This window comes from Haemaphysalis longicornis, unplaced genomic scaffold, assembly GCF_048455015.1.
Source record: "Haemaphysalis longicornis isolate Haplotype H1 unplaced genomic scaffold, Haemaphysalis longicornis Haplotype H1 scaffold_9, whole genome shotgun sequence".
NCBI lineage: Eukaryota > Metazoa > Arthropoda > Arachnida > Ixodida > Ixodidae > Haemaphysalis > Haemaphysalis longicornis.
This window is the reverse complement of record NW_027526460.1, coordinates 58629355-58656944: the sequence shown is the minus strand read 5'-3', so window position 1 is coordinate 58656944 and position 27590 is coordinate 58629355. Positions and strand designations below refer to the sequence as shown.

Here is a 27590-nt window from a genome sequence, read left to right as displayed (position 1 = left end):
CCATCTGGAAGTTTTTTTTTTTGTTTTATCAGGTCTACACTTTTGTTAACCAGTACATGCAAGTTGCTGGTTTTCCCATTCCGTTTTTGAAATTTGAAGCATTGAAATTTCTCGCATTTAAAGATCCACCGGTTTCAAGGTATGTTTTCGGATAGGTTTGTGATTTCTCTTCTCATTTAGCGGCTCAACCAGTCTTGATAGATCTTTGTGGATTGTTTTCGGTCCCGAACCATGTAGAACACAGTAACAAACTCTTGGTGGTGATTTTCCGACTTTCTGCCTGCCTTTAAACATATTCTTTCCTCTCAAATTCAGGCGCTTTAACGTGGCAGCCATAGAAGTCAAGACATTCGACTCACTACCCAATGTAGAAATTATTTATGTGGCTAGCTTGTTTTAAGGCGCTAAACACAGTAAGAAGCTGGTACATTTGCTGAAATGCTGTCTATTTGCCATGCTTTTTAGTACAAACCACCTAACTTCTGAAATAACCAGCTACTAATGCCATCATGCGGAACGAATACATTCATCATTTTGTACTGTACCGGTGTAAAGAAACAAGCGTGTTTGTTGTATTCTCCAAGCTGCACAGTCAAGTAGCCAAGCAGACCCTGTGAGGCTCCAGCATTTCCGTGATGCTTTCGTGGGCAAGAAAGCAAGCTTTGCAACGAAATACCTCTCACTTTTTGGACATGCCAATAGACACCTTGCAACATTTTTGTGGGACTAGTTTTCGGGATATTCTTGGACTAACTATTTCGTACAGTAAACGCAACTTCACTGGACGATTGTTCGAAAAACTTGATTAAAACTCAAATTAAATAAGACATACTGTGTCGAATATGCTCAATGTGTTTTGATTTGACATTTCTGAACAGCAACTCAACAAAAGTACCGATAAAGTCAAGAAAAAGTCGACTGAGACGCAACAGACTTTTCGCTATATGCTTTCAGTTAATACTTCTACACCGAAACTCAACAGGAAAAGGCAGTTGACACATTCACAAAAAGACATCTGGAACTCAACCGACATGGTGATATTAGTCAAAAGACTGTCAATTAAGACTCAGCGTTGAGTTTCACTTGAAACTCGGCGGCGAATTTGCAGTACTACCTCAGTAGAAGATTTCTATAGAACGTCAACTGACTGTAAAAACAGTGTAATGAGTAATGCCGATTAACTTTCAATTCAATCTTATGAACCATTTTTGTAAGAGAAATTTGGCGACCAGCAGAGCTGGTGGCCAAATGCAGGCTTAACCAACCCATTCAAGGCCGCTTCACTCTGCGTGCTTTACCTTGTAGTTCCGGGCACGCTAAACGCAAAGTTAGGCTTTTACCTTTCGGCACTGTACTCCTCAATGCACCCGCTTATTTTCCCCAACTGTCTGCTTTTAGGTTCACAAAATATCGACAACGATTGGGGCTAGTTTACTTGATTCTAAATTCCCTAACATTTGTGCCGTATGCCGGCTTGACACTTAAAAGAAATTACGGAGGATTTTTTCATTCCACAGCACTTGTATATGAAGTATGCGAACTTCCCTGTGGGCACTGTTTTCTTACATGAAAGTGTCATTCCATGTTTGTGTAAAGATAACATGACAAACGCGGTATAATGTGTCGATGGGTTTGTTTATTCAGGAATTATTAAGGTATATAAAGATAATAGAATATTTTTCACTCGTTGAACACATTCCTGTGACATTCCAACAACTGTTGTTTAAGCGTCTCTACTTCTTCTGGTCCTGACTGAAAAGTAGGCAAAATAAAGCCCCATGGTGGTGAAAAAAAGGTTCAGTTTTCCACGAACCGAAAAACATTACAAAACAAATTGTACTTGCATCACCCGAAACACCACCACTTCGTATTCTTCTGGAACGTCTGAAGAAATCCCAAGCATTTGAACTACTCTTAAAAGCGTTAATCCCCTTTGTAAGTTGCCATACAATCGAATTACGGTCCGCCAAGAAAAAACACAAACGAATTCATTACTAGCCTGAATAATATGCAAATATATTTTGGGTAACGTAACATTCTTTGGCGTCATAAAGAAATTGCCGTAGAGTGGCTGTGGAGTCGTCACGGCGTCATCTATTTTACCTAATAACTCCATTATTTTGTTTGCGGCTGAAGAAAAAATTGGTATCAATGTTATCAGGGCCGAGCAGGTTTTTTGGAAAACCGAACTTGCGTTTTGCCTTCATGTCCCCTTTAATTATTAGGCCCAACCTGAACGTCTCTTTGCAACACAATTAAACGTAATCTCAGAACATACCACTCAGGGGCATCAGGAGCGTTGCTGAGAGCAGCTGTCACAATTGCTCACAATATTGCATCTATTGCAGTGTCTAGAGTGCTGTCCGACGGCCCGCCAACTCTAAGCTGTAGCTGTGGCTAGGGCGCATTCGCATTTTTTAAGGCTGGGCTCCCGCGTTAGGAAATTTATGGCGCAGTAATGTAGCCGTTACTACTTACTAAGGAATACGTCTGCGCTAAAAACGAGGACGAAAGCAGAGAGGACAAGACAAGCGCATGTAGAAAAATGCGACTTGGGACTAGAGACTTATTAGGACTTGGTTGCTGGCTAGTTGGTTCATGAAGCACGACAAAAGAAGTCTGCACAAAGGACGAGGACGAAGACAGCATTGGCAGTCTTGCGCTCGTGTTGTCCTCTGTCTTGTCAGGTTGGTCTTAGGTGGGGATGTTCTATTTAAAACGCAGATGTGGACTTGGAAGTGAGGATTCGCACAGGAGGAAAAGGAAAAATGGTGTCGGCATTAGGGAGCTTAGCTGTAGCTAAAGCTTATGACAGTGTCTAGCATAGTATATCACTAAACAAAGTAGAAGCGTAAACCTCAAATAATATGTTTTTGTTTGGATTACGGAGTTTTTGGCCCACCAGAAATTCTTCTTTACTCAAAGAAGGCTATTTTAAAAAGGATTTTTTGCAAACGAGGTGTACCTCAAAGATCGGGTTCGTCGCCTTTACTGTTCAATATCCATATGAGTGACATTCCTCTACTCCCATGGGTAACAGCCTACGTTCATGCGGATGATATAGCTTTCTTTGCGGCCGCAGTCGACATTCATTCGTTATATGAAGAATTACAGGCCTGTTTATCTCCGTAACAGACATGGCTTGACAGCATTCATTTAACGCTAAATGTGTCGAAAAGTTTTCTGCTTATCTTCCCGCTTGCAGGACCAGTTTCAATTTCTCTGGCGAACAAACATCAAGTCATTTCGCAGGTAGATTCACTGACGATCTTGGTATTACAGACACTTCTACTCATGATTGGCATACATATGTTAATGCATCAGTTCCTAAGCCAAAGAGACTATTTGGTGGCATGGAAAGGGTATTTCGGAAACGAGAAAGAATGGGACACACTTTTGTTGCTGTACCGATCCTACGTACGGCCAGTCATAGAGTTTGGCTGCGTCTTGTTTGGCAGTAGCCCTATTTACAAACTGCGACCATATACCTGTTGTAGAGGCGCATCCTTCGATTTTGCCTTGACCTTCCCCGGTTGGTGTCGAACCGGGTTTTGTACCTAGAGGCACGCATTCCTGAACTGAGGGTTCAATTTCTCGTGCCGACAGTTCAAACTTACCTCCGCACGTACTAAGCCCCCTGTGAAGCACCTAAGCCTACATTCATTTGTGATCCTAGCTTCATTTTTACTTCTCCTTGACTGAAACATATTTCCGCGCAAGCGCAATTGGTTCAAACATGTCTAGACTGTATTTCGTTAAATTTATATGAAGTTATGTCAGTATCCACTAATGAGCAAAAAAACTGAGTTTTTTTCTTTCAAAATCCCTGCCCTTCGGCTGCGAAACTCCTCCCACTCTCTCTATTAACCAAAATTTAAATGTGAATTTATCTCAGTATCGTGCTTCATCTGTGGTTTGCAATGATGCATCTCGAAATGGCGGAAGACCTGTTCCTGAGGAAGATCTGAGACAGGTCTTCCTCAGGAACAGGTCTTCCTGAGGAAGACCTGCCTCAGGTCGAAACGTTGGAAATAAAGTCTCCGAAGAGCGTACTTCTACTTTGTGTGTGTGTATATATATATATATATATAATTGTATTCAAGCTTTTATTTTTGCTTCAGGTCGCTTGAATTATTTAGGGGTACTAATTATGGGTACTTCGTGTTTGAATCGTACCGAAGTTGTATTTCAAGGCGCCCGTCTTTCCGGTAACAATTTGGTATTTAAAGGTCCTCACAACATTCAAAAAGTGAGTTATCCCTGGCCGATCCCTCTTTGTTGGAACGTGCCTAAAACTTTTAGTGCATGACCATCATCATCATTATCGTCTTCGTCCTAGTCTGTTGCGGAGACTTATTTCTTCGTGCGACATGAAAGAAATAGCCAGAAACCGAATCCTATAATGTTACTACTTATTTTAGTGACACAAAACGTCCACGTTTATTTCCAGGCTTGTGTGGTTTACATTTTTGTTTAGGTTTTCTGTTTCGTTCATTAGAAAAGGTATGCAGTGTCTCATCCAACTCGGAAAGTGTCCGTAGTGTTCTTTCTTCATAATCCTTCAAATTCGTTCATAATTTTTTCGTAAGTCTTCTTCATAAAAGAACTTTCGTAGTAAAAAAGATAATACATGAATAAATTAAATAACTATTGGTTCCATGCAAATTAAAGCACGGCTCGCGAGAACGCAGCGAAGTGCGCTACCCTTCGAGATATCCGGGATAGTTTTCCTTTATTCTATTTACCTAACCTGGCACTACACTTTGTTGGACCGAGCATTATTCTTATGCGTGCCCCTTTTCAAATTAACGTCACAGCACGTGTGTAGAAAAAATTGTGTTCTTCGACTTTCTGAAGATGGTAGCAAGCGAAACTGCAGCTATATTGGGTGTTTTGGAATTCCCGCTGAATTCCGTGACTTCGGCCTCAAACGGAACCCCGACGCTCCTTCACAAATCCAGATGTCCTTATTTCGAGGGAACGACACACGTTGCGTACTTGATCACTTCACTGCCTAATGCCATCGAAAGACAGCAGCTTCTGCTGCCCCTGACATGTGAATGCCTCTCTTCTCCCCTTGCCTACAACGGACGCGTTTCCCTGCCGTCTTGCTGTTCCAATGATAAACACGGTGGATGTTTCCTGAAGTCAAGTTGATTATCCCACGTTCCCATACTTGCGCACCAGGTTTTCAAACCTTTCTTTACATCAGTACTTTGGAAGTCCGCCACGAGGTCTGGGCCTGTTCAAAAGCCATTTTTGAATTTTTGAGTGAAAATGTTGTTTTAAAGGCGTATTTCTTATTCGCTATCGCAAAAATCAAGCAAACTTATTTTCAAGTTCGACAAGACTTCTAGTTTCAGGTTTTTAGGTTTGTATACCACCTATACAAGGATGTTTTGCTGAAATATGCCTAATGTTTTCTTTTTACTCAACAATGCCGGCAAGTATAGAGACCCTAATAGAAGATTTTGTGTATTGGAAAGGCTTTGCGTACGTAAACGTCTCTTTTCAGCATTATTGCAACTTCTACTTTTCTAGGAAAGAAAATTGTTTGTCTACGTCCACGCACGCGATCCGATGAATCCTAGCCTGAAAATTTGCTGTAAATGGGGCCCGTGGAAGAGAGTTGTGACTGGTATCGAAGTTTGTGCGCGGCAGTAGATCAAGGAATGAAAGCGACGGATCGCAAACACGATGGCCAATTAGCGAAGTGCATCGCTGCCTTTCGCGTTGAAACCACGTCACCAAAGTTGCGTGTCCGACTAAGATTTTTATTTTGTTTGGTTAGTACTTATGTTTCATAATTTTAAATAATGCTGTTTTTTGTACGCTACATAGCGTCACACTTGGTTATTGTCGATTGTACTAGGGCAAGTGAGTTTACATTATGTTAGATTACCATTGTCACACTAGGTCAGGTTATGTTAAATTACGTAATTACTTTACGGAAAGCTCAACCCAGCTAATCTACTATTGTTCCGTAGCACAAGTAGTGCCAGATGGGGCATTAGGCTAGACGACGCGATCCCGCGTCATTTTAATGGGGCACTTATTGTGACGTCTCATGGCACTTCAGATGCAGCGCTCATCAATTCGCAATAGAGAGCGACTTGTTTGAGCAACATAACCCGTCATGATTCACACGTACCCACACAAGGTGGTCTACCAGTCACGGTGACCGCTGTCTTCTGAAGTTCACAGCCGATTTACCAATTCCTGTCTGCTGTGACAGCAACATACCCAATCGAAAGAGTCGTTGAATAGTTACAATACGCAGTGCAATCACCGTCCATAAGAATGGTTAGGTGCCTTACAAAATACAGAATACCTGTGAATCACACAGGCTGAGAAGATGTTATGGTGTGAACGATGAAGCGTGAATCTAGATTGCTAGGGAATTTGCAGCCTCAAGGTACAATTTCTATTTAACACCAACATTCGACATTTTCGAAGCGTGTGCCGAGGTGGCGCATACATTTTTTTCGGATTAGGTTTTCTACTCTGGAATGACAATCCGGTGGCTTTACAGGGACACTGACGTGAATTTGTCAAACTTCTGTTATGTTTGCATCCCACCGACAAGCTCAAATAAACACACTTTCATCGTTCATCCGGCCCAACGTCAGTCTCTGAATTAGTTGCCAAAGCGGAATTGAAACAAACTCCCGAAAGGAATAGAATTGCCCATTTGTTGTTCTTTTTTAAGATAGTTAATGGTCGAATAAATAGCATCACAGGTGAATATTTAAGCTTCTCTTCCGGTTACTCTACCAGACAACGTCACAAACACACTGTCGTTCCTTTCCAGCCCAAAAATAATGTCTTCAAGTATTGCTTTCTTCCGCGTACTGCCAACGAATGGAATGAGCTTGACAGTAAAATTATTGAAACAACCAGTATTGAGGAATTTGAAAAATTGATATCTGACTAGCTATGGTTGCTTTTTTTTTCATGTGAAACCTTTTCTATGTTGTTTGAAGTGCATTGTTCTGTGTTCTGACTTCAGTATTGTACTGTTCGTATTGTTGTTGTACCATGTGCACCCACTCTGCCATGGCCCCACGTTGGGGCTAGCAGTATTGCTAAATAAATAAATACATAAAGCAGTATTTACTTATAAAGCCTGAAAGAAGGAAAAAATGCCACGCAAAATTTGCAGCGTTTGCAGAAGTTACGCCTGTTTTTCTTCCGATGTGATGGGGCAATTTCCGCACTTAGAGTTGTTGAAACGACTTTCCCTTTCGGTTCTCCACAACAACACGCTTTGCATCGAACGTTATCGTTGGTTGGGCATTCTCGATGTTTGAGAAATCGGCATAGCGGGCTTATTTCATGTTGTCGGCTGCAGAATGGGTCAGGTAAGCCTGCCAGCACCACTCAGAATTGCGATATTCTCTAGCCGATGCGTACGCTGTGGCTGAACGCCGTCTGCGCCATCGGAGACGTACGATCAACTGCCAGGCGCTCTGCCCCTACCTTTGGAGCTTGCCAGGCTCGTCCCTGGGTCGGAAAATACGTGTTCTCATGGGGCCGATTGTCAGCTAATTTGGCCCTCTGCCCGTACGCAGTCGGTGCTTTTGTCAACACCACGCCAAGGAAAACTCGCCAGGGTGTCAGGGTGAGCTTTCATGCCCCTTCCAATTCACTCGTGGGGAAGTTACGGTGACAGAGCCAGAGGGTGGATGAAGCATAGTACTTATTATTTAAATAAAAAAATCAACTAACACACACACTCAAACGGCGATTCGAATTTCGTGTTTGCAACGCACCACACCCAGTTCGTCAGACCGCTAGTCCGTACCCCCAGGCTTGTAAAGTAGAAAACTACGAGGTGTATATCGCAGTGGCTATTTTTAGTTTCAGCCTTCCCAGCAGCTTAGACCCGCATCTCATGAGTAACGTTTGTTCACTAAGCGTCCCACAAATCGCCATGAATATCTTATCACTAGCGCCTGCTGTCCTCAGGCGAGAAAAGCGATCGCAAATGTGGGGTCGTGCCGCAGACCGCTGTGGTGGTTCCACCGGCCCAAAAAAGCGCTTCCCGTTCCTTCGTTTTGTTGTTTACTATAAATGCTTCGTTTGACTTTAATTCCCCAATACATAATAACTTCGCTGATCTTTCTAAAGCTTCAATTGGCCGTAGATGTTATACTAGCGTACCAGTCGCAGGGACATATGCAGCTAACAGCTACAGAAAACGAAGTAAGAGAGCCGTTAGAACTTGCGTGGGAGTACTCTGATTTCATCGATTCAACAAGCTTGTTACAGTGTACCATCTAATAATAAACCCACTTTTTCGGGCACAACTAAAATCCCGGCTTTGTTTCAACTTAGCGAATAAATTACAACGACCCGCCGAAGGCTGGCCGATTGACTGTGTGGGATGACTGTGGGATGACTGTGTGGATTGACTCGACTAAGCTGCATCAAGAAACGTCAGCACTTGTATACTGCTCCTCATCAAGTCGGCTATTTAAACTGCGATTCTGGGCACGCGTTCCCTCATATACGTATATTTCGTTTTCAAAAAGAATATTCTCCCCCAGCCAGAGTTGTATGAGGCATCGCAATGTTATGCCCATTTTAAATACTTGTTCCTCGCACATGTTCAAATGATGTTTGCACATTATAGTTGAACATTTATTAAGCAAACATCCGAATTCTCTGAATAAATGTAAACACTCGCAAACTGAATCTGCAAATAGCAACGCCACATGTGGGTTCAGGAAAGCGATAGGTACAAAAAAACAGCAATAAAATTCTCTTACCGCGTGTACAGTCACAAAATCGTCGAACTGAAAAAAGTAACAAATGTAGGTATATGAAAAATGTGCACGTCGTAAAACGTAGAGAAATTTTACATCGCAAGCTCTTCAAACTTCCCTTCCTAACACAAATAAATCATTCAAAACAAAGGAACTAGTGAAACCATTTGCAGCAACAACACTTCTCGCGCGTCTTCAAACAAATTTCGAAATTATGGATAATTGCAACTTTGTTTCCGTGTTGAGTGAAAAGAAACGCGAGAAAATTAGTAGCAATTTTTTGTTCTTGGTATATTTCTGCTATCTGAAATTTGGAAACACCGCGTAATTCACCACCGATTTTTGCATTCCACCTTCTTAAGATGACAACTGTTTTAATGCTGTAGGAAGTGTTTTTCCATGTTTACACATACCAATTATCTGCTGCTTGAACAAATTTAACTGGTCAAAATCATTTGTCCCCGCCTTACCCCACCGAGCCAAAATAACATAAACCATCCCCTTGTAAAACACACAGAAACCGGTAAAGAAAAATGTAACCTTTTCATTGATGTAGCCATTGGTCACTTCCTCAGACACATACCGGCCAAGAACGGCGTTGTTTTTTCGAAAAAAAGTGGTAAAAAGATTGAAACTTCGCACTACACGGCGTCACCAGTGACGTAACAGGATAATTTTAAAATTGAATTTATTATTGTGGTAGCTCAATACTAGCATTCGAGTAGGGCTGTCAAGACAAACTAAAGCCGCTTGTAAAATCGCATAGTCGTATTGTATGTTGGGGGCAGAGGGCAAGGTCCATGTGGCGACCTCTAGTTGCACTATACCTTATAAGAATGGCGGAGGAAGTGACTGAGGAATCTCCCCTGCTTCGTTTCCTTACTCTAATATGTAAATAAGTTTAAAATTTGCGTAAAATGCGTTTCAAGGTTATGGGAAATAAGGTGTCGTTTAAAGGATCTATGAAGACAAAATACAAGTTGGGTTTATTAGAAAGAGTGCTTTGTCCCGATAACAATGATACCAATATCATCGCAATCTTCGAAAAAATAACACAGATATTAAAGAAAACGTGTGAAGTAGTCGTGATCCCCTAGCCAATTTCCCGCAACTTTTCTATGACGTCACGGAACCTTGTTTGTGCGACTGGCGGCCGCCTAACTGACCTGTCGCGACGACACATGACTGGACGTCTCTAATAGGGCCTCTAGTTCCATTTTACCGCATCACTTCAATGCTTAAGTCCTGCTAACGCACTGAAAATTATGTTTTATTGTTGGCCCGTATGACGTCATTCTTGCTCATAACGCGTCACTCTGGCGCAAAATTGAAAGTTTTTAAATACGTCTTGCTTTTTTTGTTAAAAAACATCTTTTTGTGGCTGTAATGGACCAAACTGTAATTTACCAGACTGTAATGACCAAATGGACCAAACACCAAACTTGTTTTTCTACTTTATGGGTGATTTAATGAATATTTTTTCTTCAAAGAAAAACTATTCGTGTTTTTTTTCTCAACTAAATGAATTCTTGTACACCCAGGCACCTGTATCATGTACGAAATCCCTAGTGCTCAATTGTGGAACGGATATACACCATGATGAGTCATCATGCGGCTCTTGATATGAACGGCTCAGCGTCCATCGCTGCTTAAACCGCTGGGATGAGATTTAGAGCAGAAGCGTCGCTGAGGGGAGAGAGAGAGAGAGAGAGAGAGAGAGAGAGAGAGAGAGAGAGAGAGAGAGAGAGAGAGAGAGGCACTTTATTAAAGAAGACATCTAAGTGAGGGACGTGGCCGGCCGCCGGAGCTGTGCGGCGACCTTCGTAGCCCGGGCTATGATGATCTTCTGTCTCTCCGGGTCAGAGCAGCTCAGCGCTGCCTCCCAGAGCTCCCAGGAATTGATTTGAGGGAGGGGATCATATGGACAGGCCCACATGGGATGTTGAACCATGGCCTTTTCTCCGCATAGTGGGCAAAAGGGAGAGGGATAAACTGAGGTATGCATGTCATGGAGGAGAGTCCTATTGGGACCCTTAGGGATTAGGTCTGTGCGAGCCTCCATAGTCGTTCTTCCGAGTAAGTGAGTGAAAGGTGGGAGGCTGCGCGTTCATTGTATTCAGGGCACCCACATGGCGCCGACAGTGCCACGTATCCAGTAGTGCGCACGTGCCGTCTGGTCATCACCATCATAATTTTTGATATGCGACTTTTAGGGGCTCACGTGGTGTGCGTCTCGTCTCGTCGTCATGTCTTGTCGTTATAATAAATGAAGTTGCCAAGCGATGGTCAAAAACAAGCGTATACTTGATAAAGTTGGTTCAAAATAAACTCACATGCTTTAAACTAATATAAGATACAGGAATAATCGGGATTCAATTGCAATAATAAAAATTTGTGAAATTCCTTCTAGAAATTCGTTTCAAATGCCACGTTTTCTTCAGTAAAGCATATTTCGCATGCTTTGGTGTGTGGCACGAAGGCAACTTAGGGCCAATCTGTTTATCATTTACTTGCTTAACCCTGTTCAACGCAAGAAGGGGCGCCACCACCTCAGAAATTCAGATTGCTCCTCCCACCAGCGTTTCTCCAGCGCCCAATCAGCTCGAGCCTTGTGGCAAGATAGAAGCAACGGCGCGCGTTGGCGCCAGAAATACTCTTTTCTGCGATGGATGATTGCCCATTATAAGCGATTTTGCTGTGCGAAATATCGGCGCATACTGCACACCTCGCCCCTCCTTAGGTTTTACGTTAGTGGAGGTGGCGAGGTTTTTTGGGTCCAAACGGTCATCGTGTAGCACCTGAGCTCAGGTGACGGAGAGCTTGTTGACAGCACGCGTCGTATCTCTGGTTTGCCAGAGCCTGGGAACTAAGCACAGCTTCTACTCTTCTTTCTGTGTGACTGTCGAATATGTATCGTTTCAGCGTCTGAGTGATCCTTTCTTCTAGCCGAATGGCTGTCTTTTCTACTCCTGCCGTGGAAAGCTGCATGCCGACATGTCATGTCCCACTGATGGCTCACATAATGACGAAAAGAAACGGTGGGGTGGACATGTATTATCAGAATGCGCGAGGCCGTCGCACTAAAGCATCTGAATTTTTTTCAAAAGCGATTTCTTCGGTTTTCTCTCTTTTTTCGGTTTTTTATACCAACGTACACCTGAATAATGAAATAGTCCCTGGCATTCATCTAGTGGCTACTTTTGTTATTACCATGCAGACAATGTACCTATCTATTCCGTTTTGGTCACTGAGACTTTCCTGAATCGAAGACTATGACACCTTCATTGCGTTTACCTGCATTCAGCTATGCTCATTGTGTAATGCTGTTGAAATATTTCGTTCCCCATCGACAAAATCGTTCATTTTCAAGCTGCGCACTGAAATATACCGAGTGTACATGGCTGCGTCGTACAAATACTTTTTTGTATTCTTGGAATTATCAGCTTTGTAATGTACTGGAAGCATTGGAGCACTGTTTAATTGACTTTAAAGAGGCCAAGCTGTTCCGGGATGTTATTCCTTTGCTACACGCATTAGGATGTAGCTGTAAGAAAAATTTGAAACTGCCTTTGTATGTTATTGATAATTAAAATTTCACTTAATAATCGTAAGCAACTCGATCTCATAAGTATTTAATAAATTCGGTCGTGTCCAAATCATATACACGCTATCGTAAACGTGATTCCCGTTTTCGAACTGATGCTACAACAGAAAACATATACACATTATTGTGATCTGTAGCACTTATATATTAGGGTAACAGTTTCAGTTCTGCGGTAATAAATGTTTTAACAAGACGAGAAAATGCCAAACCAAGAACACCTACTTGAAGCGCCAGCATTTGGCGTGTCAAGTAGGTGTTCGAACATCTCAGTAAGTGTTTTTGAACCCCACGTGAACCGCTCAGCCAGCTTTTGTATTTCCCGCAATAGAGCGGGAGATGCGAATGCCGGCTGAGCGGTTCAAGTGGGGATGACGGCGACTGTAACTCACAAAAATGCTCCTAAAAGTCGCGTGTACAATTGTACGCGCCTTGTCACAAAGGGTTATTGAACAGACACTCAAACAGCATTATGAATTCACAACCAAACGTTTGGGATATCTCGTATACGTCTGCGAGGATGTGCGTTTTGACGTTTTCTATGATGTATCGGCACATTTTATAAAAACGCATTTGTTGGACAGAAATACTGAACACTACTTACACGCTCAGGTCGCAGTTCAGCGGAATGATCATCATTGTAACGGTTACTATGACAAGAAAGATTGTAGACCACAAACCACCGCGGTGGCACAGTAGCCATGGCGTTGTGCTGCTGAGCCCAAATATGCGGATTCGATTCCTGGCCACGGCGGCCACATTTGTGATGCAGGTGAAAAGCACGTGGTGGCGCTCCAGCGGCGATGGCGCTGGGGCTGAGCGACAACCAATGAGAGCAGGCCACGCGTCGTCGGTGCGCAAGCAGCCACGAACGCCACGAGCGTGGAATAAAACGGGGCCCCAGTTTTTCGGTGCACGGCATAGCGTTCAGACGTGTATAGGCTCGTTTCTCTGTCGCGTTCGCGACATTGGTGACCCCGGACGCTGCAGCGGAGTCAAGGAGCCAGAATGGACCCTCCTCGCGGCACCGGCGGCAATTCTGCGTCCTCCGCTGCCTGTTCACATGGCATCTCTGCCATCGCCTGCCGTTTGCCCACCTTCAGCGCCGAGCACACCGACGTGTGGTTCCTTCAAGCAGAGGCAAGTTTCCGACTGAGCCACATCACTTCGCAAGAGACCCGCTTCAACCATCTCCAACACTCACTACCTATTGAGATCGCGGTCCAAGTTCGCGACATCCTCGCAAACCCACCTACCACGAACCCTTACGACACATTGAAGGCTACCCTCTTGAGCCGCACGAGGCCTTCGGAGCGGCAGAGTTTCCAGCGGCTGCTTTCTGCGGAGGAGTTGGGTGATCGTCGACCTTCGCAGCTCCTTCTCGAACTGCAAATCTTGCTCGGCGACACACCTTCCGCCGCGGACTCCCGCTTGCTGAAGGAACTTTTCCTACAACGGCTTCCCTCGTCTGTGCAAATAATCCTCGCGACGGCTTCTAACTTTCCCTTGCCACAACTGGCCGCGCACGCCGACAAGATAGTGAAACTCGCCACATTACCTTCGTCTCCAACCATGGTGGCACCCGCTCGATCTCCCGAACATGCCACCGTCGGGGCTACCACTTTGCCCTCACCGGTACCCAACGACGTCACCGCTCTACAAGAGCGCATGCAAACCCTGGAGGAGCTTGTCGCGTCTGCTGGCTACCGCTCGTCGCAAGGGTGCAACACTCGTCGGTTTCACCGTTATCCCCGTCCATCGTCGCCGCACGTTTACCGTCAGGAGTACACAACGCGCCAGCAGCCCCGTCACACTGATTCCTTGTGCTGGTACCATCGCCGTTTCGGTGCAGCGGTGCAACGTTGCACCCGTCCTTGTGGCTGGTCGAGAAACGGGACGAGGGATCGTCAGCGGCGGCGACCGATTCCCCAGCCAGAGACAGCCGCCTCTTCAACATCACAGATGCAACGACTGGTCAGCGTTTTATTGTTGACACTGGTGCTGAAGTGAGTGTGCTCCCCGCTAATTCCTATGACCGCACTCAACCACCACTGTGCCATCTCCAAGCTATTAACAAGTCCAGCATCCCCGTGTACAGGAAAGAATCCCTGATGGTAAACATCGGCCTACGCCGTGCGTTCCGCTGGATTTTTCTCGTGGCCAACGTGAGTCACGCCATTCTAGGAGCCGCTTTTCTTTCGAAATTTTGGCCTCCTAGTTGACATGGCCCGAAAAAGAACCATGGGCGCCGCAACCGGCCTTTCTGTCACAGGCCGATCGTCTACCGTTTTCCCGTTCGCCTTTACGCTTCTTTGCAACCTACCTTCTCCGTACCGGGAGTTTCCTTCCTTGACTGCACCTCCTGACTGGACAAAGCCAGTGAAGCATGACGTTGTTCATCAGATCATTACAACCGGTCCCTCTACGCATGCCGTGCCGCGTCGCCTTGCTCCGGAGAAACTTAAAATCGCGGAGCAGGAAGTTCATCACATGGTTGAGATTGGCATTGCTCGCCCGTCCTCGAGCTACTGGTCCTTGTCGTTACACATGGTCCCGAAGAAATCTGGTGACTGCAGACCCTGCGGTGATTACTGCTCCTTGAACGTGGCCACTATACCCGACAGGTACCCCCAACCTAATATACAGGACTTCACCAATAACCTCTACGGATGTACCATATTTTCAAAGCTTGACCTCCAAAAAGCTTACCACCAAATCCCTGTAGCCCCGGATGACGTCAAGAAAACTGCCATCATTACACCGTTTGGCCTTTTCTAATTCACCCGAATGCCTTTCGGGTTGCGCAACGCAGCTCAGACTTTTCAAAGCTTCATAGATGTCGTCCTCCGTGGCTTCCCTTTTGTTTTCGCCTACATAGATGACGTTCTTGTCGCCAGTTCGTCGTTATCTGAGCATCTGAACCATCTGCGGATAGTTCTCGAACGCCTAGCAGAGCATGGCCTCATCCTTAACAGCGAAAATAGTGCATTCTGATGGCCGTCATTGGAGTTTCTCGGTCACCTCGTCGACCGCAATGGAATTCGCCCTCTACCAGACAAAGTGAAGGCCATAATCGACTTCCCTCGGCCTGAGTCCTTACGCCAACTGCGCCGTTTCCTAGGACTGGTGAATTATTACCGAAATTTCATCCCAAACTGTGCGGCCATTGTGAACCCTCTCGACATTTCCCTTCAAGCTTCCAAGTCTACCGAGTGCAAGCTTGAATGGCCTGAAACTGCCGATCGCGCATTCACTCAAGGAGCGCCTGGCTTCTGCTACTCTCCCTGTGCACCCGCGCCACAACGCTCCCACGAGCCTGATGGTAGACGCATCCCACTGTGCGGTTGGAGGTGTACTTCAGCAACACATCCGTGGCACCTGGCACCCGCTCGGGTTCTTTTCGAAGAAGCTTCTCAAACTGAGCAACGGTACAGCACTTTCGGGCTGGAGGTCCTGGTGGCATATCCCGCTGTTAAGCATTTCCGTTTTTTCCTTGGGTGCCGCAACTTCGTGATCTTCACCGATCAAGAGCTTCTTACGAACGCCTTCAAGTCATCGAAGACTACATATTCTCCCCAAGAGACGCCACACTTGGCGTATCTTGCAGAGTTCACTAGGCCATACAACGTTCATTTAGGCCATACAACGCTCCGGTTTCAGTACTCGGGAGTTGGCTCAAGCCAACGAGATGACGAGGAGCTCCAAACTCTGCGTTGTTCAAACAGTTCCTCTCTGCAACTCCAGGGCATTATCTGCCCTGATTTAGGACAGAGTATCGTTTGAAACATTGATCCGATTTTAGGCCACAGAAGACCGTACCTTCCTGCTTCTCTCAGGCGCATTGCTTTCAACTCTATTCACCGTCTCTCTCATCCTGGAGTTCTTGCCTCATGGCGGTTGGTTGCCGAGAAATACGTCTGGCCTGGCATGAATTCTGATGTACGCGCATGGGCTCGTTCCTGCCTCGCCTGCCAGCAATGCAAGGTCTCTCGGCATACCACATCACCTCTGGCTCATTTTCCCTTGCCGGACTCTAGGTTCTCCACAATTCACGTCGACCTCGTTGGCCCACTACCACCATCTAAGGGCTACCTCTTGAAAGTGATCGACCGCTTTACTCGCTGGCCGGAGGCGGTTCCAATCGACGATACAACGGCTCAGACTGTTGCTTCCACACTTATGTCCACGTGAATCGCCCGTTTTGGCGTGCCGTCGGAGATTATAACAGACCGTGGCCGCCAATTTGAGTCTATGCTCTTTCACCGTTTGACATGCCTACTCGGTATAACGCACCTAAAAACAACGGCCTACCAGCCTCAAGCCAACGGCATGGTCAGAGGTTTCATCGTCAGCTAAAGGCCTCATTGATGGCTCACGAATCACCTGAACAGTGGACAGCTCACCTTCCTCTTGTGCTGCTAGTATTACGCACTGTCATCAAAGAATAGCTTGGTTGTGCCGCCTCTCAAATGGTCTATGGCACGTCATTGCGCTTACCGGCAGACTTCCTGGTTCCTTTCCAGCCACAAGACAACCTTTCGTCCCCTGGACTGTCCTACGTAATTTATTTAACCCAGTTTTTCAGCTTTATCCGTCCCCAAACACCACGGTCGGGTTCCACCAAGCACACTTTTATCCATCCAAACCTTTCTGACAGCCAGTTCATTTTCATCCGTGTCGACAGTACCCGCCGGCCACTTCAACCGCCATACACCGGCCCTCATCTCGTCATTTCACGCTCTGACAAGACGTTTACAGTTCGCGTCAACGGCCGTGACACCATCGTTTCCATCGATCGCCTCAAGCCCGCATTCACCGAAGCTGCCCTGCCTGCGTTCCACTCCACTACCCATCATTCCACCCTGAACACCACCAGTCTCCCTTCCCTTCCCTTCGCACCACCACCCGTGAACCTCGCAAAGCAAAGACTGTGCGTTTTGCTGTACCGCTCTCTACACTGACTCCTCCTCCAGACTCCGTCTCAAGGGGAGGGGGCTATGTGGCGGCGCTCCAGCGGCGATGGCGCTGGGGCTGAGCGACAACCAATGAGAGCGGGCCACGCGTCGTCGGCGCACAAGCAGCCACGAACGCCACGAGCGTGGAATAAAACGGGGCCCCAGTTTTTCGGTGCACGGCAAAGCGTTCAGACGTGTATCGGCTCGTCTCTCCGTGGCGTTCGCGACATTGATGACGCGGACGCTGCAGAGGAGTCAAGGAGCCAGAATGGACCCTCCTCGCTACACCGGTGGCAATTCTGCGTCCTCCGCTGCCTGTTCACATAGCATCTCCGCCATCGCCTGCCGTTTGCCCGCCTTCAGCGCCGAGCACCCCGACGTGTTGTTCCTTCAAGCCTGTTCTACTAACTGTTCTACTAACTGTTCTACTTTTGGATACTTTAATCATGACACCCTTTTTCTGGTGATGGGTGTGGCACCGCAATAATTTTTCTGTCGCTTACCATTGCCGCTGAAGAATCCATAGAAGCTGTACACATGATCTTCATGGTTTCCGAAAATGTCAAGCCAGGAAACATATTCATGATTTCTGAAACTTTTTCCGACATCTGCAAAGAAGATCGCACATATTTCGACTTATATGCCTATGCCACTAAAAGTGTAGAGAAGGGATTTTGATTTAGAGACCTTGCTTCCGCATGCTAGCCTAAAGGCTGCATGCAGCCACTAGATTTTCGTCACAGTCGGTACTCGTCATGGCAGGTTGAGTACCGCGTGTTAGTTATTCAACTGCAATAATATTAGCTCTTGAGCTCCCTGCTTATAAAGGGGACAAGCAATAACACTGAAAACAAATTCCCAGTAATCGCTGAAAAATTCAGTCGTTTTACCCCACAAAATCTGCCTATGCTTAAATGTTTTCGAACTAAAAAATGCCGTTTCCCCCTGAATAAACAATTAGCTTTTAGTTGTGTGTAGAAATAAAAGCAGCTTCGGAAGCTGACACTTACCAAAGACCAAAGGTAAGGCATATATGAGCATCACTCATTTTCTTTCTATTCGATTTTTATACTTTATGAACATGTATTGCATAGAGCACAGAAACCAGAAGAAATGAGGAATCTTTATAATTTTACATTTAAGTGCTACTGCTTACGTGTAATGTAGAGGTGGATGAACGGTTGGTGGAAAAATGTCAGCTAGAGGCTATCTGGCCGGGCAGGTGCGTGAGAAAAAAAAACAGAATCTCTCATGGCCAATTCTCTTCTAAATCAGGGTCATACTTCAACAAGGATTACCAGTGGGCTACAAGCAGCTGTTAAGAGACCTTTCTACAGCGGGTGCTTACTCAGGTCTGTAAAAACCTAGAAAGGCTTAGAAAGACTATCTATGCGAAAGAGTTTCAAATCCACCCTAATGTAGCCGTACGACTACAAAGGAAAGCTGTCAGCTTTCTCAGAAACTGCGTAGGCAAAGAAAATTTCGGCCTGGTCCAGGATTTGAAATCCGGCACCACCGCCTAACCGGGGCAGTCGCTCCACCAACTGAGCTAACCAGGAGGCTGGTCATTTCTAGCGCGAAAGCGAATCGATCAACAACTCAAAGTGATGGGTAGGTGTTAATCGACCAGATTTAGGGGAAATCGCCAAAGGTGGAGTAAGTTTCTGCGAAGGAAAGTTTGACATCCACCTCAAGGTAGTCATGTCAACTTTCCTTCGCAGAAACTTACTCGGCCTTGGCGATTTCACCTAAATCTGGTCGATGAACACCTGCCCATAACTTGGAGTTGTTGATCGATTTGCTCTCGCTCTACAAATGACTAGCCTCCTGGTTATTCGAGTTTGTAGAGCGACTGGTCCGGTTAAGCAGTGGTCCCGGGTTGGAATCCTGGACAAGGACTAGTTTTTCTTCAAATACGAAGTTTCAGAGAAAGCTGTCAGCCTTCCTGTATAGCCGTACGGCTGCATTGAGGGGCAAGCGAAACTTTCCTTCGCAGAAACTTACTCCACATTGGGGATTTCCCCTAAATCTGGTCGAAAGTCTATCCATACGACCCCGACTTTAGGGACTTTTTAGTAAATTTAGTTAAGTCTAACCACGTAGTTTCTAAGTTGCTTATCCGAGCTAAAAAAGAAGTTTATTTTGAGTGAACGAATGGAGAGGCATATTCCAATTTTCATTTTATTGGTTGGGAAGACGTTGTGCTGTACAATAAAATATTTAAAGTTGTTGCTTTGAAGAACGCATAGAATAGAATGGCTTGCACAGCTGAGTGCCGCTAAAACAAATACCCTGGCGCTCGGTTCAGGGGTGGTTACCTTAAAGCAAAGCCCTGTTTTGTCATCATCCAATCAGAACACGCCTTGTCATTCAACATAGAACAATCGAGGGAAGGGACTACTGCGCGCAAGAATTGTTTGACATCAAACAAAATATCATGTAGCCTCTTCACGCAACTGAAGAAATAAGTGCTTGTGCCCTGAACATGAGATGATGTACGCGTGTGGAACTGGGAACCCTTACCAAAACACATATAATTATCGCTAGTTCGGCGGCAGCATCCATAGTTCAACGAGGGCCGGATTTTGATCGCGCTAAATCGTTTTTCTGTTGCGCTCGCGTATAAAAATGCCTAACACGTGAAATATATTTAGCATCTTTCATTAAAATACTAGTGCCCGCATATCACTATTTTGCGGGAATATTCTGTTGGTTGGCGATTTTTTCACAAAGAATTCTTGTTTCGTAATCGTGTTGATTGTGCCGTCTAATAGTGCAAAACAAATATGCAATTTATTGCCGAAGAGAGTACGGGCTCCCCTCGAAGTTATATACCCCATTCTTTACACCGAGAAAATAAATTATGAAGACCTACCCTTTTATCAAAGGTAGCCAAAATACATCGAACAAATTCTTCAAATTTGCTGTCTGAAACATCTGCAAAACAAAATATTTAAGAACAATTATATTCTTTTTGTTTTTGTTAAAAGTAGGCACTGTTCAAAAAGAGAAGACATTGGATGCGTGTGGGAGCAGCAAATTAATTATGCTGTGAAAGAAATTGACTTACTGTTACAGCAATAGGTTGCGATTTTCAGTAGAATGCACATGTGACTACATCTATTGCTGAACAATCTCCCTCAAGGTATTGTTAAGCGCTGCAAATCAAGTTGGGTGATGGTGCGCCAATTTTTGTATGTAGGTTTCTCTTTAATGGGAGGGGTTGACGCGTCGAAGGTACACATGAGCTCTTATGCGCGCCGCCGTGGAGGGCTCCGGAAGAACTTTTAAAAGCTGGAAGTCTTTACCGTGCTCCAAAATCTCTACATATGGCTATTTTTGCTGTTCTCCTCCATGTCAAATGCGGTCACCACCGCCCGGATCAAACCCGCGACTTTGGGCTCAGCGGCACGAAGTCTTACCCTCTGAGCCACAGTGACGGGTGTCCTTAGGGCGTCGGTTTAACGGCTAAGAACGAACCGCTTGTAATGCCTCCCGGAAGCTGATGATTACGGTCGTCTTGCTCTACACTTGGACACTGCCGCACTGTGGGCCGGAAATGTAGCCAATGCGGGTATCATTAGACCGCTCGGCCAATTACGCATCGACAAAAACAAAGGTGCGAGCATGTTGTAAGTAGTGCATTGCTGGGTTAGACTGGTATTTGATAAATATTTTTATGAGGTGCGGGGCATTAATTATGCCACAAACGCAAAGCAAATGTGATTCCTCCGCAAAAATTATTCAAGGCACGACAGCAACAAATGCGATCTCTGGAAAACATACCGTTCTCTGCCGTGCCCCACACAAGCTTTTCTGAAGTAGAGGTTTAAGAAGTGCGGTACGGGCCTACAATAAATAAAAATATGTTGCATTAACTACTAGTGATCCGTTCTGCCGCCAGCAAAACAGTATTCGGATTGCAAGCGGAACCTCACAAAGATAACCAAACGTGGCCAGTTCGTGCGGTGAGCAGCGAATACAGTGCACATTGCACATTCTTAAATAGTAGCGAAATAGGATTTTTTGTACCTTAAGCTTCTCACCGGTGAAAAGAGACTGTCTAAACGCCGAACAGAAAGGGCATTTAGAACTTATTCGTTCTGCATCAGAGGATGACTAATTGGTTTAGCACATGCTTCGTAGTGATACATTACACGTCAGATGAGCGCCGACAGTTACTATCATTTCTGTCAGACTTTTTACTCACAGCAGTATGTTCCAATCGCTTCTTCGAAAGTAAGAGCTTTTACAGTTGCGACAGTAAGCGCAAAGCCTAAAACCCATCCCATTACTTCCCCTGTCTACCATAAGGCGAGGTTCGTTGCCGATCAAAATGGCTCGAAATTCAGCTCCCCTCTTAAATACTCCGAATAAGTTCAGCTGTATTTGCTCACTCATTAAAAGGTCGCGCAACATAGGAACATGTCTTCCAATGGTTAAATACGTTTGGCTTTATGCTGTCTGAAGTAAAAATCTGTTTGAGAGAGCAGAATTATTGTATTTTTTAACATTAACAAAAAATGACTATGCATTTTTTTGTTTAAAGACCATAAGCAATTTCGTATAATTGCGCCAGTGAACGGTAACAGCAGGTCTATATGTGGGGCGATGGAGTTAGCATAAAACTGAATTCTTAAACCTTTGGTCTGGGTCAATAACAAACCAATTTGGCTGCTCTTGATTAAAGTGATTCGTGTAATGGTTTCTTGGTATTTTTTTTTCTGCGGAAAAAGGGGTTACAAGAGCACACATGGAGAGCGCTTCATGGTTTGTGGCTGACATTTAGTGTTTCTTTGTTGCTGCTGTCGAGTTCGAGACGCGTTAATGAGGAACCTGTTTCCATAATGTACGGTGCCTCCAAAAGGACATCTTTGCATAACTGTATTGACTCCGATCTATCGCTCGTGTCTACTGTTTTAGAATGTCGCAAGGCTTTCATGACTTATTGCTCATTGCAACAAGTTCTACAGCTTACTCAAAGATTTTCCCGCACAGTTAACCTGCTAGGCAAATCTCTACATTCTATACATAATATAATTAAGAGAACGTTCTTCTAGGCTTCATAGGCCTCTAAGCCACCACTGGGAAGCGAGTGTAAACGACTGCACAAAAATCTCAGATACATTTTTTTGACATTCGCTCACTTGGGTTTCATCCGAAAGAAAAGCAAATTACCACACTTAAACACGGTTCGACAACGTTCTTTCGAGGCGCACTAGATTAGCCAATGATCTTTTAAGTCGTCGTGTCGATAGCCCTGTTATATCTGTGGTGGTCTAGTTCCCATAGTTCCCATTTGGTCCCATTGCTTCTGTATAGTTCCACTTTATTATTTATTTATTTCCTGTAGTTCCACTTTATTTAAATATATAATGGGTAGACGGAACGTTGTTTTGGTAATTATTATTTCCAGTTCACGTCTACCGTACACCCCCCCCCCCCCCCCTCGCACTCCGTCCCTTCTTTTCCGATGAGTAACCCGTAACACTCAGTATCGGAAATTCCACTGGCGCATGCAGCATACACAACGTTTTGTCCAAATATTCTTTAAAAACCAGCACATTAACTTGTTCTGTGGCTTGCGAACTAAACTTTGAGCATTTCGTGTCCCTTTTATTGTTGGAACTGCGTGCTGAAACTTGACATTATCGCTACTTTAGTAACAAGGGTTTAGCTCGTCTACATATATTAAAAGAACACTGCCGGCTCGAGGGTACTTTTTCTTTGCTGCCACTCTTCAAGTAACTTCTTCTAACGTTGCAATCATCTAATTCGCCTTCACTTCACCGCATTTGTTGTTTCATCTCTCGGGTACATGGTGCACCACTTATAAATTTGAAACAAAATGTTTCCGTGCCGGAAATACCGAGCAAAGCCTTTATAATTCAAGTTTCATAGGGTCGCCCCAATGAAACTACAGGATACAATAAGAATGCTGTTTACACATTGATTCGAGGGATATAGTTGCCTTAAGAGACATACGTAAGCCTATTTTCGATATTGATACTACTTTTGTGGCGTAGTAAACTACGTACAAAATCCTTTTCAGTGGTACAATTATTTCAGGAGTCTATGTTATTTTGGTCATGAAACCCTCTGAGATTAGCAGCATTTAGCATCCGCTTATTTGTGTACTTATGTTGTTTCCGCAATAGACACTTCTTGGTGCCACGACTGTTTACTAGCCTTCTTTCCTTTTCGCTTTGATTTATATTCGGCGTGTGTGGAGCAGGTGAAATAAGCCTACCAAACGAAAACTAAGAATACCAATGGCTGAATGGAGAAATTTTTATTCTAACTTAGGGCAGCCCTTAGAGCCATAACTTCGTTCTCGTATCGAGACTTTGAACGTACCCTGCAAAATGTTTTTTTTTTTTTGTAATTTTTTTTCGAAAGCTTAAATGCTTGCTGAACGTAGTTAACCAACACACCCAGTGCTTCGATTAGTGGACCACAATGTACCTCACCGAAGAATGACTCCTCTATGTCCATCAAATAACATAAAAAATTCTTGAAGAGATTTTTCTCTTTTTCCCGGTCTTGGAGTTATTCGACCGCTGGACTTGCGTCATTACAGTGGTGTAGCGGCTATTGGCCGGCTTTTCTTCAGTTACAGCGAAAACAGCATTCGATAGCCACTTTAAAAAAAAGCCACAAAAGCAAAGATAAAATGGAACATGCATCGGCTGCGAGGAGCAAATCACGCTGTTCCGCACCGTGCTGGCGGTAACTACAGCTTTCGTAATGCATCCAGACGCGCACGAGAGAGTGAAAGCGTTTACAGAAGTGTTGCAGAGTCCCTTTATTCCCAACTGACATTCCTGAAAAGTGATTACAAATATAAAACATCCGTATGCCCAGATGTGGACGTGCGTGAAAGATTTCTTTGTGGCCCAGTTCATTACGTACCCATCCAGTCCCCCACGTAAACGACTAAAATTAAAACAATACAGAGACACTTAAGACTTCCCACGTATGCTGTAGGCGAAAGGCTTGTAATTTTAATACATTTCTGGCGTTTGCCCCAATTAAGTTTGACACATATTGTGGGTTATACTTACTGCCATTTTATGCATATTTGGTTTCAAAATTATTTAGGCAGAACTGTAAACACTGCCGTGAGATAAGGTAAACGTAGTCGGCCGTCGGAAACTGCATGTCATTCGCGGCACGTTTACAATTTTTATCCAAGCTTTATAACGCTAGCATTCTTTGTCCGCTAACAAAATCACCCGAATATCTACGTGTCTTTGAAACGCAAGGTGTTCGATCGTGAGAGAAGTTAAAACGAAGGTCCCGGTGTTTTTGTCGCTACCAATGTCGCCTGCCGTTAAATAAACACTTTGACCTTGAGCTTACACGTTTAGTCTCTTGTATATAAATTTTCAGTAGAAAGGCTAATTATTAGGCACAATTTTTAACATCAAACAATGATTTATACCTGAAGCTTACATGTCTGACTATTCGGATATGCATACAGAGTAGTCTAGTTATCAAGAGGAAAAATGTTCAATATCACGAGAGTCTCATACAGATAATAAAGCGTTCGGAAAGGTTTCACGCTGTGCTGGTCGCATCGCCATGTTTACTTTCGGACTGCCTTCGCTTTTATTGCTTTCTAAGCAATTGCTTCTCTTGTTTCCCCCAGCATTTCGGTGCAGCGGTCTCGTCGTCAAAGGAGTCGCGATTCACCGTTTTGAATTTCACTCCTTTTCTTTCGTTGTGATAGGGACGCTGCGTGTATTCCGTACTTAAGCTTCGTTGATCATCCACTTTCACAAAGTTGGATGGCTCATCGATATCTTTTTTGACAGAGTACGCGCTTTACGGAAAAACAAAATTCACTTTCATGCTGTTAATGGCATGCGCGACAACCATAAAAAGACTACAGGAAACGACGAGTAAGAGTGCACACGCATGTTGGACATGCCGTCAATCAGCCACTCGTAGACTACCCAATAGGTTCCTGCAAAACAAGGCGCCCTCAAAATGCGTTATTGTTTCACTGGAAAGAAATTTTAGTGGTTCAAATTTTGTTTATTTTGCAGAATGATATGCTCGTAAAAAAGGTAGAGAAACACATTCCGGTGTTTAACTCTTTCACTGGCACCTGGCTGCTGCAGAGATACCGCCATATCTGTGACTGGTTTTTTAAATAATGTTATTAATCCAGCACACGCACAGGGAAGGAATGGGAATGCGTTGTGCTTGCAAGCAAAGATGAGTCATCACTTAGAACGACCTGCTTGGAATGACTACACACTGAGCACGAGGTCGCGGGTTCGATTCCCGGCCGCGGCGGTCGCTTTTCTGATGGAGGCGAAAAGCAAAAACGCCCGTGTGTACGAGATTTCGGCGCACGATAAAGATCCCCAGGTGGTCCAAATTAATCCGGAGCCCTCCACTACGGTTCGCCTCATCGCCTGCGTTGCGCCGGTGCGTTAAACCCTACAATCAGTCAATCAGGAATGACTACACAACCAGAGGCTTTGGGATTCAAATTGTTGGCAAAACGTAAATTATCATTTAAAGGTCAACAAAAGCAATAGCAAATACGTGTTTTATGAAGTCGACTTTAAACTCAACCATCACGTTTCCTTGCTGAGCGTAATTTACTACGCGCATGCATGCAATAACCTAATCATCCTTTACACTGCTGATCTGGCGTACAGTCCAACCCTCTGTAATGCGCCTTTCAATCCCGTCTTTTAACAGCGATCCGAAAGGTTAAGCCGCTGCTTGGGCTGGCGAACGTGCGACGAAAAACCTCGCCGAGCGATGAAGCCTGCGCATGCGCCAGCACACACCGCTCTTGGGCGGGATTCGCCGCCTGCCGAAGGCGCGATACATTAGAGAGTTTTAGTTTGGCGTTTTTACGCTCCGCTCCGCTCCGGGTAGCCCCGCTAAGGTCCACCGGAGCGGCAAGCGCTTTTCTCGTTTTAGTTACGCGTAATGCGCAGCGGACCGGACCTTTCGGACTAGCAGCGCCGTCTGGCCAAGTTTGGCGTAATGAAACAGAACCGAAAACCGTTTGGCTACTTTAACAAAGTAAAACCAGTACGTATAGCCTATTTGTTAATAAGTATTGACACGTGCAATCGTCCTCGTTAGTGGTCAATTACAACCAATGGAAATAAATTTTCGACTTGATGATAGCCACACAATAGCCAACAAGTTTGCGTTCCACATCCATTCGAATCCTTTTCGACGGCAATGATCAAACGCGGCGTTTCATTTATAGTTTTTAAATCGGTTCGCAGTCGCCACTTCTCGCAGCAAGCACAAGCCCTCGTCGATGCAGAACCGCTTTCGCGGTTTGCGTGTCAAACAAGAGCCTGAACCCGCTACGCTCGTCGCAGGCGTGGCAGCCATCTTAGAATAAGCAAAGTCGTCGCACGCGCGCGAGAGGGCGCCCGCATCGCCCCGCCGCGCTAGCGGAGAGGGCCGCGACGGTCCGCTCAAGCTGCGTTTTAGCGGACCGTGCTTCTCGCTCCGCTAGCCCGCTTAGCCGCTAAGCGGAGAGCGCATGCGCAGTCGCACTCCCGCTCCGCTTAGCTGCTGAGCGGAGCGTAAAAACGCCAAACTAAAACTCTCTATTGGTACAAGCACGTCTTAGGAAACTCGTCGCGGGTGACCCGCTCTATTGCATGTGGCTGCAAGTGGTGATGGTTTGACGGTGCAAAGAGAAGAAATAATGCCAAAATAAAAAAAAACGAGAAGGGCTGAGAAGCAGTAACGTTAATCAACTTTTTAATTAACGTACCACACACCAGACCTCACAAGCCGAACGGTGGCCACCGAAAGAGTTCGAAACCTTTGAGGAAACGCTCGTACTGCTGTGCTCTCCGCTACTCTTGGAGCTTCACAGCAAAGCCAGTGGGCACGCATACGTTGCACATACTTCAATGACCGAGTGTTCGGAGTGTTCCGCAGAAAACTTGACCCAGCTGTTTACCCAGTGTTCGCGCCACTGGAGCGAAGCTTCCCCAATTTTTTTGGAACTGGGTAAAACGAAAGCACTGTGATCAAGTGCGTTCGATGACCAGACATAACAAAATGGGGCTGTCTACCATCAATGCGTCTTCAATAGGCGGAAAGACAATATATTCCGGAAGGGGGGGTGGGGAGGGGCGAGGCGGCTGAGGGGGGAAAGGGCAAGCCTTCCCCCCGCCCCCGAACTATATACGTTGAAATTTCGCCGCACCTTAATGATCCCCAGGAGGCGCAACATAACTGATTGATTGATTATAAAATTTAGCGCGC

General features: G+C 45.1%; 1 protein-coding gene across 3 annotated transcripts in view; it reads right to left on the bottom strand.

The window, feature by feature from the left end:
- Nucleotides 1-21651, bottom strand: part of LOC144151797 (uncharacterized) — a 48019-nt gene extending 26368 nt beyond the window's left edge. Inside the window, exons 1-5 of one of the 3 annotated variants that reach the window (XM_077682934.1) lie at nucleotides 21535-21651; nucleotides 20200-20261; nucleotides 17828-17932; nucleotides 8772-8798; nucleotides 1620-1752 (exon numbers count right to left, since the gene is read on the bottom strand). In XM_077682934.1, the coding sequence (XP_077539060.1) occupies nucleotides 1681-1752; nucleotides 8772-8798; nucleotides 17828-17932; nucleotides 20200-20261; nucleotides 21535-21616 (348 nt within the window). In that variant the 5' untranslated portion in view covers nucleotides 21617-21651 and the 3' untranslated portion in view covers nucleotides 1620-1680. Of the gene's footprint in view, nucleotides 1-1619; nucleotides 1753-8771; nucleotides 8799-17827; nucleotides 17933-20199; nucleotides 20262-21534 lie in introns of those variants that run through there. The other 2 variants (XM_077682935.1, XR_013318972.1) reach the window with 2 other exon arrangements.
- Nucleotides 21652-27590: the final 5939 nt, after the last annotated feature.